This window comes from Podarcis bocagei, assembly GCF_964188305.1.
Source record: "Podarcis bocagei genome assembly, chromosome: 6".
NCBI lineage: Eukaryota > Metazoa > Chordata > Lepidosauria > Squamata > Lacertidae > Podarcis > Podarcis bocagei.
Window position 1 is genome coordinate 42,994,797 of NC_138130.1, and position 15,828 is coordinate 43,010,624.

Sequence of the window (15,828 nt, forward strand, 5' to 3'; positions counted from 1 at the left end):
AAAAAACAAAACAAAAAAACCTACTGAATAATTAATCCAGTTGCAAAATGGATAGTTTTTGGGAAGGCAGCAGTTCATAAGCTATTCTAAACCATTTTGTTCCTCGCGATGGTTTAATAAAAAATGTTAGCTGGCATATTTGTGTGGATGCAACACAAAGGCTGCTTAATTAAGTGATTAAAATGATTACTTCTGAATACATGCAAGACATTTGTGACTTACCTAGCTCATTTAAGCAGCCAACTCAGTGGAAATGTAAATAAGATGTTTCCCTCTTGCCTTCTTGAGCTGAAAATAAGAAGAAAAAACACTCAGAGCCCTCAAATATGTCAGCTGAAAAGTCATTGCACAGCTTCAGCCATTGCCAGAACAACAGTAGGGTGATCAAAATGGATACAGTTGCATTTCTGCTTTCCTCCCCACCTGGCTTGAGAGCAGTACATGTGAAAAGGATCTAGGAGTCTTGGTTGACCACAAACTTGACATGAGCCAACAGTGTGATGCGGCAGCTAAAAAAGCCAATGCAATTCTGGTCTGCATCAATAGGAATATAGCATCTAGATCAAGGGAAGTAATAGTGCAACTGTATTCTGCTCTGGTCAGACCTCACCTTGAGTACCGTGTTCAGTTCTGGGCACCACAGTTTAAGAAGGACACTGACAAACTGGAACGTGTCCAGAGGAGGGCAACCAAAATGGTCAAAGGCCTGGAAACGATGCCTTATGAGGAACGGCTAAGGGAGCTGGGCATGTTTAGCCTGGAGAAGATGAGGTTAAGGGGTGATATGATAGCCATGTTCAAATATATAAAAGGATGTCATATAGAGGAGGGAGAAAGGTTGTTTTCTGCTGCTCCAGAGAAGCGGACATGGAGCAATGGATCCAAACTACAAGAAAGAAGATTCCACCTAAACATTAGGAAGAACTTCCTGACAGTAAGAGCTGCTCGACAGTGGAATTTGCTGCCAAGGAGTGTGGTGGAGTCTCCTTCTTTGGACGTCTTTAAGCGGAGGCTTGACAATCATATGTCAGGAGTGCTCTGATGGTGTTTCCTGCTTGGCAGGGGGTTGGACTCGATGGCCCTTGTGGTCTATTCCAACTCTATGGTTCTATGATTTACAAATGTTCCTAAAGGCCCTCCTGCTCCTCATGGAAAACCAAGTGCAAATATTCTCTTTCATTATCATTTGCTTCATTTCCTATTTTCTTTTTCACAGCATTTGTCTTCCATTGTTTTCTCATGGCACCAGGGATATTTGCATGACAATGGGATCTTTCTTGCTTAAGAGTTCATCTGTTCCTGCTGCTAATTCCCCACCTGTATTCTTCTGTTTGTGACATCTTAATTATCTTCCTTGCAATTAATTGTGATGTTACAGGTAGAAGATTTTAATTTCAGGTGGGAAATAAAAACCCAAGGGCTGAGGAACTGTCAAGAATGAGATGGTAAAGTTTCTGGAATGTTCCTCCTTCCACCGCCCTGTTAAAAAGGGAGGAGGAAAACTATGGCACTTAGCCACACATTATTCAATAAAAATGGAAACACTCAGAAAAGCCGTGGAAGATTTTCCTCCCTCTGAGTTTCCTTCCCACAGATCCACATATCGATGGCTAATCACTGAAGTTTGTAGTGGTCAATGAGATTCCACAGGATCTCCTGTTCAGTCTGGCTTATGTTTACCCCTACCCCCGGCCACCCTTCTTGCCCCGCCAGGGGATCCAATTTGGTCCATGAAGCCATTTCCGCACCCCCTGCCTCCTTCAGCACCATACTCAGCTCATTATTCAGATAATACACTTTGTGTGGTGGGGTTTGGAGTCCTGGCACAACGTGGTTGACATCTTTCCCAATAGTGTGTACACATAATAGCTATGCAACAGGGCCACCATTGCCCTAGGTGAGGCAGTTGCCTTAGGTTGCAGTCTGAGACCAGCTGGGAGGGGTGGCAGTTCTGGGCCCCCAAGGAGCATGCCACTCACCTCCTCCTTTGTTTGGCACCTGTGGCCACTGCCTGGGAAGAACAGGGCTGCCACTGCCACTCCTCTCTGCTTTCTTTGTTGCTTCCCACCACTTTCAGTGCACCAGAGCTTTCTCTGAACAACTCAGAACGGGGCGGCAGCAGGTGTGCCATTTTCTGTTTTGCTTCAAGTGACAAAATATTTTGGGATGAACCTGCTAGACTGTAGACCACTCCCATGTTTGGAGCATTTGGTGATGACTTTATTTGCATGTATGTTTCCACCACATTGGGCATCAGAAAGTTCTTCCCTTTCAGGTCAGTCACCATAATGGAGGAAGTGTGGTAAGGGTGTCTGCTTTTAAAATTTATGGTTCATCCATTTGATCTCACTGGGTATTTGCTACAAAAGCTCTCCTATTACTAGTAGGATGAGTGGAGTATCTGTGGTACTCTGACTCCCATCGTGCCTATGGCCAGGGATGATAGGAGTTGTCACCCCAAATATCCAGAGAGCCACAAATTCCCCACCTTTGACTTTTTAGGAACCTCCATCGTGGTGCATTCTGCTGATATCTCTTGTGGCACATGGTTTTGACAAGCATAATGGGATGTTGCTATGTGTAAATGGGATGATAATGTATCTTCTGAACAGTGGATTGCCATAAATTATGCTAAAGTTTATTGATGGAACCAGTGGCTCTGTATTCTGAAACTAATGGCAGCTGTGTGGCCAAATAAGGCCACATCCAGGTAATAATGGAGTATCCTTCTCATCATGATGTTTGTATTTCTTTCCAAAGGCGAAAGCAGTTTTGGCTAAAGTGGGTTACCCCGAGTTTATAATGAATGATACATATATTTCTGAAGGCATCAAAACAGTAAGTCTTGTTTTTAAATTGTTATCTATTGGTATTTGTTATGATGTTTGCCATATGTAAGTCACAAGCAGAGGAAACAAAATAATTAAAATTGGACAGTGTCCAGAGAGGCTCTCGATATCAGTTGTTCAAGGGCTTGGGTTTAAAGCCAGAAAATATAATTTAAAAAACAGCACCTTTCAATGAAAATAGTTCACTTACAACAAGACACCTTGGCTAGAGGTCTGCAACCAATATTTTTGCAACCAACATTCACCTTGGACACATCCTGATATTCCCTTCCCCACATACCGTTTTGCTTGCCTCTCTATATCCCAGCTCATAGTTAAACAGTAGAACGAAGAGACAGGTGTCCCTCACATTGTACATGAGTCGGTGTCCCTTTCCTTCACCCCACACCTTGAAGAATGTGTGGACAACAGGCCACCAAACCTCTCATCTATGTGTGGAAGTCTCATTCACATGAATTCACACTCGAAATTCTATGAGCTGGGCTTCCTTCCAGACTATCTTCATGGGAAAAACCTCATCTTGCAAGTTCTTAGGGAGGAAAGTTAGAAAATGGAAGGCAGGTTCTTCCACACATCATGGGGTTACTCTTTTCCACCTACAACTCTCCTCTTTCCTTTCTTCCTCATGTGTGTGCTCCTTCATAGCAAGGTTTTGCACAACAAAAGATTATATGCATAGGCTTTTTACACAGTATAGCATATCTGTTGAGGCAGTGTTGATTCCTTATAGTCATAATTCCATTACATGGGTGTAGTCAGGATTTATGTTGGTGGGGGCAGTACCTCAGTTAAGTATTTTTTATTGATTTACTTGATTTAGGGGACAATTGCCCCCTTGTCTCCCTGGCTATGCCCATCTTCCATAAGGACCGCCTCTCCACATAGGAACCAACCTAAACCCTGCAGTCATCATTTGAGGCCCTTCTTCGTGTGCCTCCTCTGTGAGAAATCTGGAGGGTAGCACACGAGAACAGGCCTTTTCTGCAGAGGTTCCCAGGTGCCCAGGAAGGCCTTCTCTGGCACCTTCATTGCATATCTTTAGGCACCAGGCAGAAACATTCTTTTTCTTACAGGCCTTTGGCTAATTAAACAATCTATGGCCTTTTTTAAACTGTGGGATATTATTTTGTTTGTTACTATGTTATGCATTTTTGTGTTTTTATATCGTAAACTGCCCTGTGATTCTCAGATGAAAGGGCGGTATAGAAATTTAATAAATAAAATAATAATAATTGTACTGCAGCAAGATAGAATTTGAATTGGGGACAAGAATCTCAACTTTTCATTTTGAAAAGCAATTTCAAGCACAAGAACAGGCATCAAGGCATTTGGGTATGACTCCCTGACATTTTTGGGGTGTGTGTGTGTGTGTGTGAGGGCAAAGTTTTTCTGTCCTGCACAGGTTCTAGTCTCTTTCTTCCAGAAGCTGAAAAAATTGCAAGAAGCAATTTTCAGAACATTCAGCCAATCACGGGCTCTTTTGTGTATGTGTGTGCACAGAGTATAGACACCTCCGGGAATTACTTTGCATTACCTAGCTAGTGTCTTAAAATAAGCCTGCTGTATGTTTGATTTTAAAAAAACAACCCCAAACCAACAGACTGCAATGGTGTTTGATTGGGATTTGATTCAAAATTGAAATTTTGTTCTCAAAGGAGTTATTATTTCAGGATATATTGTCCAAGACATAAATGGCTTGCACATTGACACATCGAGCTCCCACAGGAGGTAAAGGGATATTAACTTTCTGAGTGCTGCATTTCTGCTCTTAAAATGTATGCCTTTAGCTATAGCACAGTTTCCCTTGCTTTGCACATTTCTTGAGTTCTGCTTAATCTCCCACATTATTTACATGAGTCTGTTGTTAAGCATCACATCTCTGGAGGATAAAGTGTTTTTAATTGAAATGGAGGACGATGAGTAAGTACTCCAAGCCTTATTTAATCCATAAAGGGAAGTCTTAACCATGTCTCTAGTTATGTTTATTTTGCAATATATGCAGTGTCTGTCTTTGAGACAAAACAGTGATCATTGTCAGCTGTGTCGTTGGAACAAATTAATGGAAGTTGCAACCCATTTTCTGAGTCATAATCCTACTGCAAAATTGCTGTATATTTCAGTAAGCTAAAAATATGTAGCCCTACAATACACCACACAGTGTCTTCACTGAGGCCATAGTTCTGCCTGTGATGGTTAAAGCAAGCTGGGAAATGATAATAAGTCACTCCTTTTATTGCTTTATGTTCACATCCTATCAAATCATTGTAGTGTGAAACTTCATAGTTACAGATATTTAAAGCCCGACAAGCCAAACAGCTACAACAAATCTTTTCTAGGCAATAACTCTACAGTTGGGAATGATGAAAGTAGGAGATCTAGTTTATTTTCAAGTTGCTTGGTCAACCAAAAATAGAAGTAATTTGGAATAAGTGGGGGGGGGGGGAACAATAACAAAATTATTTATTAAATAAACATATCAGTAGCATTTATATTTCACAAACTGTGATATTCAACTAGGCTTAACTCACAGTGTATTGTAGGCGTAACCCTTCTTAATATTTTCCAAATGGTTTATATGTTGCATTTCCTTCAAAACAGTAGAAATACAATTTACAAATTCCTTAACTTTACCAATATAAAAGGCAGGGTGGGAATAATTTTTCACAAACATTTTCCCAATATATTTTTAACTTGACATTTAAGAAATATGAAGTCAGTCTTACATCTCAAAGGTTAAGCAGCTTTTGTTACATACGCCAGAATAAAAGGTTTTGTGGAAGGTGATGGTTTTTTTTAATGCACTCTTTGGTATTTTGAAAGTTGCACTAAGCTGCCGATACTTTTCAAACAAGCCAGGAGCAGTAATTAGACATTAACGACTTACGATCTGTAGCAGCAGAGTCTGAGTTTGAACTGGAGGTCCTGGTGTTCTATCTGATTACTAGTTATCTGAGTCACCTACACACTGTCAGCAGTCATATTTTGTTACTCCTCGATGTCGTAAATTATTTATTGGCCCTTGAAGGGTGTAATTTGAAAATTAATAAATAAAAATGGAGCTGCTTTGTGAGTAGTAAAACTCCAGGGGGAGATCTGCTTTAAAAAATAAATAAATCTTTATTTATTTTGCTTGCAAACCTCTCGTGTTTAAATGCATGCTGTTAGCTTTGCTTACCCTTGTTAGAATGATTAACTCTTTGCTCTTGCATGCCCCAGGGTGGGGTGTGATAGTTCAGTTTGCCCTCACTTGCACAGTTTGCCCTCATTTATACCTTAAGGTAAAGGGACCCCTGACCATTAGGTCCAGTCGTGGCCGACTCTGGGGTTGCGGCGCTCATCTCGCTTTATTGGCTGAGGGAGCCAACATACAGCTTCCGGGTCATGTGGCCAGTATGACTAAGCCACTTCTGACGAACCAGAGTAGCCCACGGAAATGCCGTTTACCTTCCCACAGTAGCGATACCTATTTACCTACTTGCACTTTGACGTGCTTTCGAACTGCTAGGTTGGCATTTATACCTTACTTAGCACGAAAAGGTAGATGGCAAGCAGTGGCTGAAATGCACACAATGTTTTAGGATGTAATCCTAAAGCCAGTGGAAAGTTGGCTGAGGGGATATTGGATGTGGAGAAATTGCTGTGCTACCACTGACAAGGCTCACTTCAGCTCACCGCCTCCATCTCTAGTATGTCAGCAGGAAACTGGGCAGGCGTAGATATCCTGATGGAAGGGACATGTGAAGGGTATCTGAGGATCCACTGGATTCCAAGCCCCTTCATCCCCCCTCCATTCTACTCCAAAAAAGCTCTGAACAACATCAGTCTTTCCCTCCCTACAGGAGGGGGGAAAGGCAGAGAAAAAGACCCTCCCCTTGCGCCAACTGCACTGAGCTGGCAGGGCTTCTGACGTGTCAGAAAATTCAACTCGGATTCTCCCCCCTGCTTCATAGGATTGCTTTGCCATATATCTAGATACAAGCAGTACCTGTAGAATAACTATTTGAAAAGTATCTCAGTTGCTGAATAGTAGGCAAAAATGTTTTGCGGACTGTGGGATTTCTTGGGAAATGTCAGCATTTTTGCAATTTCTGGCAGTCTTCTAAATATTCAGCAGTTTCCCGACATTCACATGTCAACAAGTTCCATTGAGTTCAGTGGGGCTTACGCCCAGGTAAGTGGATTAGGGGTTTCGGGCATAACAAGTAAAAATAAAATTCTGTAATGCAATTCCCATTCCTTCAATTCTATAAAGCAATTCCCATTCCTTCAACAGTTGCTGTTTATGGATTTAATAGAAATGGTGCAGCTCTATGGGAATGATACGGGAACATAAAAAAGAAATCTGTGAAGAAAAGCTCAAATGAATTTTTGCTCGGTATCAGAACATTTCAATTCAGAGCATAGGGTTTATGAGAATGTTTTGCTTTGCAGACATTAAAGTTATTCTTTGTTTTCCTCGTTGAATCTATTGGTTATACTTGCATAACCCTCGCATTCTATTCCCAGATGAAGTTTTTAGAAACGGACTATTTTGGCAACGTGCTTCAGACCCGCAAGCAGGCAGCGCAGTCCGATTTCTACTGGCTGAGAAAAGAGGTTCCAAAAACTGAGTGAGTAGAAAAGAAATGCATTATCAAAAACTAGACCCAGTGCTTCATCACATAATTGACATGCGGGGAGCATAAACACTCAGGGCACCATCCAGCCAAAGTTAGGCACTTTTAAGCCTCATTGATTTCAATGGTGGAGTTACGCAGGTGCTTAAATCTCACACAGTGAAATCAATGAGAATTAAAAGTGCTTAGCTTTGGTTGGTTTGGAGCTTAATGTGTGTGTTTTCTTTTCTTTTCTTTCAACCCCCCCCCCAAATAATGGAATTGTAATGAGATAGGATTTCTGCTGGCAGTTGTGGCAATTTTGGAATGGTACAATTTTGGTACATTAGATTTTTCTAAAAATAAGAGGAAGTGTTGCTGTTACTGACTTAAGTTACCTTAGCACATAACCTAATGTATACTTAGCACATAACCTGAGGTCACTTAAAATGTTTTGTTCCAAGTTAAATTGATGCTGTACTTCAATAGAATTTGAGTTTTCTCCATATGAAAACCTGAGCTGGAAATACAGATTTGGCTTAGTCCTGGTTATTAAACTTATTCTCCTAGAATGTGTTTTCAAATGTTCATCTGGCTTTGACCAGACTGCAAAGGAATGCACTTTTGCATATGAGGAGGAGAGAGCAGTGTGGATGAGCAGCAGGAGTTGGATATGCATCTGTCTTTTGCCAATAATTGGCACACCTCACAGACTCGGCAAGGTGCTGTTGTCACTCACTGCTTGCCAAAGACCTAACTTCAGTGTTTATTCCTTGCCAGTTGCATTTGTGCTTCTTGGGATTCATGTTTCACTTTAAGTAGCATCGTGGCCCATAAAGTCTACTAAAAGCTTCTGGAGAGTAGCTGTGTACTGTCTGATATAGGGAAGTGGGACTTGCAAACAAATGTTGCCACATGCTCCCATTCAGGGTTCCAGCCAGCCAGCCATGATCTCTTCTAGGATACTCCATTCTATTCTCCTCCCTGCTAGTTTCCTGCTGCCCCACCCAACAAGTAGCCAGCATTTCATGCCCACTGAGCATGCTCAGTCTTCATTGAGCTGCACTCCTGCCCCCTCCCAAGCCTGCTGATGCCACATTCTTGTGAGTGAATGGTGCTGTTTTCACTACATAAGGACAGGCACTAAGAGATGGAGTTTGCTATTATCATATAGGATTCTAGATCCTGCTTCCAATGCAGTGACATGGATTTTCCCTACTGGGTGGAAAAAAATAGCTGATGCCTATGAAAACAGGGTATGTGACAGATCTCTGCCTGCACTGACATGTCTAATAGTACCAATCCTGTGTGATGAATTCAGGTATCTTTTTTGGCCCTTTAACCATTGATCAACATTGGTAATATTTGGTAAGGAAAATGGGGTGGTGTTTCATAGCAAGCATGAGGAAGGGAGATCTATGGACTGGAGCCCTTGCGTCTGTGACACTATTTGTGATACTATTCAGAAGCATTAGCAGTGGCTGCAGCAATATAGTAATTGTGATGGAGGAATACATTGAAACTGTAAGAGAGAACCCTGAAGGTATCTGTTTGAGACTATTCTGTGCCATAGATCAGCAAAATGCATTATATTTATCTCACCATGAGTTTCCAGAGCAGCGAAAAACATTTGCTCCTTTATGAAGAAGGAGATAAACACCCTTGATCCTTCATTCTTGTGGAAGTGGCTATTAGCTGCACTAATATACCCTGAAGAGATTCTTAGTATGATGGAAAATGTCACTGAAGGTGAAATTAATTGGCAGATAATCCCTGAAATATACAAGTTTAGGGCTGTCCCCTGTGAATCATACCCCATTTCTGGCATACTTTGAAATGAAGGGGATTATTCCCTGACTCAGCATGAGGTAGAATGTGATTGAGCTTATCTCAAAATAAAAATAAAAATAATAATGCTTACTCCTTCAAGGACTGCTTAATGACACCCCTTCTCCACTTGATCTTCATATTTATGTGCCTTAACTCTTTTTCTACATGTGTGTTTCTCAAAATGCTGTACCAATAGAAAATGAGGAGTCCATTGATATACTGTGTGTGTGACGTGAGCATAATCACTTCCCATCTCTCAGCTCTGACATCATTATCTTCTATGGGCTGGCCCCTGAGCCCCTATGAAAGATAGAGACTGTTTGAGTTTCAAGGGGCCAATTAATGCAACGGAAGCATATGAGTCTTAATTGGGACTCACCAACTTCTTTTAGTTCTGGGGGCACTTTTAGATTTTGAGTGGTGCTGCGGGCAACACCCCACTCTAGTCATTTCTGCCTGTCCAGATCGTCCCAAGCCCCACTAAGAAACAGAAAGAATGCACTCTTGTGCACCTGTGTGTGTGTGTGTGTGTGTGTGTGTGCGCGCACACCCACCCACCCACCCAGCCATCCACCCACACCCAGACCCACAGTTTTCCTGGGTAAAAGTTGGATCCAGAAGAATTTATCTGAGCTTTGAAAAGCACATAGAAATTCAAGAATAAATGGGAGAGTGTTGTTCTTCCAACTTCCGCCTTCAAAATGTACTTGGGTGACTTCCCTCACCACCTCATTACTGAAGAGGCAGTGAGTGGGAAGACTCTGAGGCTTTGTGGGCACCAGTGGAAGACCTCACCCACCCACCACATTAGAGACGTGGTCTAAATATTCATGACTGCAGAACAGGTTCCACAATATGTTATCACCTGCGGATGATATATTTGAAAATATATTACTACAAATGTCTTTTACTTCTGACTTTAAGTACAGTCATACCTTGGCTCCCAAATGCCTTGGGAGTCAAACGTTCCGGCTCCCGAACGATTGAAAACTGGAAGTGAGTGTTCTGGTTTTCGAACGTTCTAATGGAAGCCGAATGTCCGGGGCTTCCACAGCTTCTGATTGGCGGCAGGAGCTTCCTGCCACCAATCAGAAGCCACAATTTGGAAGTCAAACATTTTGGAAGTCGAACGGACTTCCGGAACGGATTCTGTTCGACTTCCAAGGTACGACTGTATATAGGTGAGTTGTATGTATTGCAGTTATATGCCATGAATAAACTACTTGCTGATCAGCTACAGCTGCATTTTGGAGCTACCATGGGGGGACTGCTATCTCCCTCCCCTTGTAAGTAAACATGTCCTCATTGCTTCCTTTCGTGCTTCCTTCTGATGGGTTTCTTTGTCAGCTGTCTTTTGCCCCAAACAACACTGTAGGCTTAGGCTGCATCCTAGCCTCACTTACCCAAGAGTAAGAGCCACTGAATTCAATAGGACTTACATCTGAGGAGGAGACATGGTTAGGTTTGCTATGTGTTTGCACACTGGGCCCTAGTGTGTGACGAAACTGGTGTAACAATGAAGCAGCATATTTTAGGGACTAATATATGGATGGGGGGGAGCTATATATAGATAACCACCTGTACTTGTTTGTTGAATATGTTCTGCAATCTGTAATTCTGGATTTACTGCAAGCAAATTTCTCTTCATAAAATATTTTCAAGACCAAGCCTGGAATCCTGCAGTAAAATTCTGAAAAGATATCAGTTTAATTAGAGCTGTACAAATAAGTCTCTTCACATAAGCTGCTTGCTCTGTATTAAGCTCGAAATTTAACATAATTTGTTAGCAACCTATATTTAAAAATCTGTCCATGCAAAATTATTCTGGGATGTGTTCCAACTCTAATTATAGGGAAGCAAGCATGAAAAGTCAGAATCTGGCTCCATTTGTTGAATATGTCAAGAATATGCCAAATCACCTACACTAAGGTTGCAGATTACCTGGTGGTAAGTGCCACTGAACTCAGTGCGACTTGCTTCTGAGTAGAAATGCCTAGGATTGCACTGTTAAGTACTAAAAAGATGCTAGGTGGTATTCAACTAAGTTTTACTCAGCACAAACCTATTGAAATCAATGCACCTGAATTAGTCATATTTATTCCTGCATTGCAGGGGGTTGGACTGGATGACCCTCGGGGTCTTTTCAAATATTACAATTCTATGATTAATTCTAACATTCTAAAACTATCTAAAAGCAGTTATACATAAAAACATTATTCCACCCAGTGATCTCAGAGTTTCCAGGAACAGCAGTATTCTACTACTACCAAATGCTGGGTAAACAGAAATGTTTTCAAATTGCTCCTGAAACTTAAATCGTGAAGAAGACAGGTGCACCTCACTCAGGAGTGTACTCCACAACCAGGGAGCCACCACTGAGAAAGCCCTGTGATGGGTCAGTGCCACCTGGGCAGCCCCCAGTGGCAGCACCATCACCACCGCCTCCTCGGCCAGCTGTGGGTCAAAGAGGGTTCATATTGTCTATATTCCAGCCACATATAAGCCAAGTGATTCTACACACACTTGATCCCTTCATCCAGGCAAGGAAGAGGCTTGAATACAGCTCAAGGACACACTCCAGCCAGGCAGAAGCAGGTGAGGAGGGCACAGAGTAGGAATGCTGTGGGCGGGTAAACTGGGAAGGAGGGATGGCATGAGGAATACCCTGAGAACTGGGAAACAGAGCATTGCAGGGTCACATTCAGCTTCCAGGACTGAAGTCCCTTGTCCCTTACCTACACCAGTTTCAACATATGTTTTTACAATGTACACACAAATTTCTAAGCTACCTGGTTTGTTGCATGCACAGATAGGGAGATTGGAATGGAATCAGATAGCACATCCATCCAGTGACATACAGGCATCAGTTCATCTGCTAGTAGATGTGTGGAAGTTGTTTCTTTCACGGGAATGATTACGTATGCCAAAGTTTGTCTGCATGAAACAGACCTATGGCAACTTTCAGATGGTTTTACAAGGGGCCTCGTGGTGAATTAAGGGCCTTTCTGAAAAATTGGCATTCTTGATATGCCCGAGTTAGCTATTCCCTGCTTTTATGGGTTAGGGCAAAGTAAGTAAATTGAGGTCTTCAACTAAAGTGAGTTTCAGAAACATAGATAAGGCTGATTCTTAAGAAAAACATGCCTTTGAAAACCAATAAAATATAGTAAAGGAAGAAAAGGGGGGAAAGGAAAAAAGCACACTATACTAACTAAGTCAAGATGCCACAATCTCTAGTGTTTAATGAGCACTGGTGTGAAGCCTGCTTGTGCTCTGGATTGGAGGAAAGGCAGAGTATAAAAATATCTAATGAATAAAAATAAAATAGAATCTTCCTGCCTGTTTGCCCAATAGTACAAATATTTGGGGATGAAAAATAGTACAAATATTTCGGGATGAAAAATATCTTTTGTTACACCAATGAAAAATGTAAAAAATGCAAAGCAATAAACATTTGGAAGACTTGATACTTTGCTTAAAGTGTCCTGAATGTTTGTCGCTTGAAGAAGACTCATAGGACAGAACTGAGGACTCTTGGTGAAATCTGGTAGAATTCTTTGTGCAAGAACTTAGAAACAGAGAAAGCTTTGAGACAGTGAAGCAGATATGAATAAAAGAGATAGTGTCAAAGGTTGAGACCATGGTAGAGACTTGAAATGCAATGGCATTTTAAATTTCCAATAAAAATGTCCAGTGTCTCAAATGTTTCCCTGCAGGTCATTGCAAAAGTCATTCATTTTTGTCCTGTGTGAGGGCACCTCTTTATAAGCGCCCGTGCTACTGCATTTCAAATTAGTTTATTTGGCTGCTGCCATAAATGACTCTGAAATTGGAATGCAGTCAACCCTGCTAAATGTTTTCTCCCAACTCCTCAGCATAGATGTCAGTCATCTTCTGGCTTCTATTATCTGACAAAAATATATATATCTGCCATCTTATCATTTTCTCTCTGTGTGTAAGAGACATAAATCAATTCTTTCTAAATTCTGGTAGGACAATTATTATTTTCAGTTGATAATAATGGATATGTAAGATATTCATACGATAGTGTTCTGTGATGTTTCAATTCATTAATTTCCAGTTTTCCAGCTTATTCAAAAATATACAGAAATGAGTAAACTGTTTCTTGAGGCTTAGGTAGCCTCAGTGGCGTGGAGTGCCTTCTATTGGCTTTGGCTGGTGGCTCAGCTATAGTCCTATCTAGACAGGGATAGCCTAACGTGTGTCATCTATGCTCTGGTAACATCTAGGTTAGAGTACGGCACTGTGTTATACGTTGGGCTGCTTCTAAAGACTATTCGGAAACTTCAGCTGGTGCTGAATTCAGTGGCCAAGTTGCTCACCAGGGCAAGACAGTGTATAAAGCCAATCCTAGCCTTAGTACACTGGCTGCCAGTTAGTTTCTGGGCCCAATTCAAAGAGTTGGTTTTGACCTATAAAGCATTCAGTGGATCAGGACTGCAATATCTCAAGGACCTCCTCTACCCATATGAACTGACCCAGACCCTGTTATCATCACCTAAGGCCCTTCTTCATGTGCCTTCTCTGTGACAGGTCTGGAGGACGGCAACATGAGAGCCGCCTTTTCTGTAGTGGCTCCCCATCTATGGAATGTTCTCCCCAGGGTGCCTTCATTACATATATTTTGAATTTTGCTTATTTGCTTTTAGTTATATTTTGAATTGCTATAGATGACAAGATGATTTTTGTTGGATATTTTTATAGGTTGTAAACTACCTTGGCTACAGTAATGCAGAAACAAATTTTAAAAGTATTTTTTTGAAAAAAATCTTCATTCTCAAGCACTTGCTCCCCAAAGGACTTTCAGGCTAGAGAGAGAGAGAAAGAGAGAGAGAGAGAAATTTTTCTCTTTACAGAGAAAGTAAAAAGCAAAGTTACTGAAGTCATAGCCTATGACAGCCCTTAAGTAATTTTCTGAGCAGCTTAGCCCTTAGAAGATTTATTAGACGTTCCCATTCATTGATTCTGGTGTTAATTGATTTATTTGCATTTATTCTCAATCATGAGAGACAGGGTGCCATCAAATGGTTGAAACAACAAGGACTTTCAAATATCTAATACACATATTTAATTTTAAATGTTCCAATTCAGAAACAAATCTACACTTGTTCCCCAGATGTTACTTAATCAGTATGATGCTGCAGTGTGCTTGCGATGGTGAAGCCTGGTCAGGAACAGTGTTGTGCTAGAAGGAGGGGGCGAGAAGGACAAAGAAGGCCACGAGGGAAATGGATTGTGAAGAAAAAAAGTCTGGTGTGTGTGTGTGTGTGTGTGTGTGTGTGTGTGTGTAGGGAAAGGAGGGAACTCCTAGGATTCCATCCTGATATTCAAAACACATTTCTGACTGAGCTTCAGCACAATTTTTACCATGGGTGAACATAAAGAATGAAGAGTTTGACCAGAGGAATGGAGAGTATGCTAGGCTGTGGAACCGTTTTTTTTAGGAGCTATTTGAAAGAAGACATGCAGGGAGGGACACTGACAACCAGGAATAGATTTTTGTGCCAAAGGGAGTGGGTGTTCTAATTGCACATTGTGCTGATACAGGATGTGGGTGCAGTGCACTGTTGTTGTTAGTGGTGTCTGGAGCGCAGGTCCATGTGATATTCATGCAGCTGCAAGTGTGTACAGAGAGTCGGGAATGGATGGACATTTGCAACTGCCTTAAACTGAGCCAGACCGTTGGGTCAATGTAGCTCAGCATTCTCTACACCAACTTACCCATGTTTCTTCATGGTCTCAGGCAGGGGGTTTTGCCATCATCTTCTGCCTGGTCCTTTTAACTAGAGATGTCAGGTAACTGAATCTGGGGTCTTCTGCATGCAAAGGATGTGCTCTACGGCCACTCTTTGAACATAAGCCATAAAGTCATGAAAGCAGTGGTGATGATTTTTTAAATATTCTGGTCTCAGTTTACAGAGTTCACTACTTTTGTTTGTCTTGTTCCCCAAACCATCAACTCTAACTTGTTCTCACTATTTCCGCAGGTGGTTTACAAGTCCAACTACCGTCAATGCCTTTTACAGTTCATCGACAAATCAGATCAGTGAGTAAAATGTACATTGATTAAAATTACAACCGCATTACTTACATGGGAAAAAAGGTATCCCCTTTGCTTCCTCGAATATCCAAGTCGCATCTTCTTTTACCCCTCTGCCAATTGCTAGCTGGTGCCGTTGTGACTCTAAGGGCCTATTAATACATTACTACTACAGTTTAGGAGTTGCTCCAACATGATCACGTAATGGCCCCATACAGGAGCCAAATAGAGAAGGCAGATTACATGGCCCCATGCCATAACACTTTCTGTTCCACCAGGAAGAAGCTTATTACTTTGGAAAGTAACATGGTACCTGCACACACCATGTGGTTCCTATAGAGACATAGCTAGTGCAGCATGAAACCAATTATGCAGCAGTGGTTTTCAGGTTTATTAAGGTTTTCGGGTACCAGCCACCATCACATCCTTGGGTGTTTCCAGGAACAACACCAGGGGTTAAGCATTGTGGGGCAGCTGTTGTTGATGTCCATAG

The 15,828-nt window shown here is 41.6% G+C and overlaps 2 protein-coding genes across 8 annotated transcripts in view; one reads left to right on the plus strand and one right to left on the minus strand.

The window, feature by feature from the left end:
• Nucleotides 1-15,828, plus strand: part of PHEX (phosphate regulating endopeptidase X-linked) — a gene marked incomplete at its 5' end in the record, with an annotated part of 99,738 nt that overhangs the window by 61,918 nt on the left and 21,992 nt on the right. For all 7 annotated transcript variants that reach the window (XM_081199421.1, XM_081199425.1, XM_081199427.1 and 4 more), the window contains 3 exons: nucleotides 2,761-2,838; nucleotides 7,356-7,459; nucleotides 15,283-15,341. In XM_081199421.1, the coding sequence (XP_081055547.1) occupies nucleotides 2,761-2,838; nucleotides 7,356-7,459; nucleotides 15,283-15,341 (241 nt within the window). The remainder of the gene's footprint in view (nucleotides 1-2,760; nucleotides 2,839-7,355; nucleotides 7,460-15,282; nucleotides 15,342-15,828) is intronic.
• LOC308589908 (uncharacterized protein) overlaps nucleotides 1-15,828 on the minus strand; it is a 178,393-nt gene that overhangs the window by 1,910 nt on the left and 160,655 nt on the right. Inside the window, exon 5 of the mRNA XM_081199476.1 lies at nucleotides 223-288. Within this exon, the coding sequence (XP_081055602.1) occupies nucleotides 228-288 (61 nt within the window). The 3' untranslated portion in view covers nucleotides 223-227. The remainder of the gene's footprint in view (nucleotides 1-222; nucleotides 289-15,828) is intronic.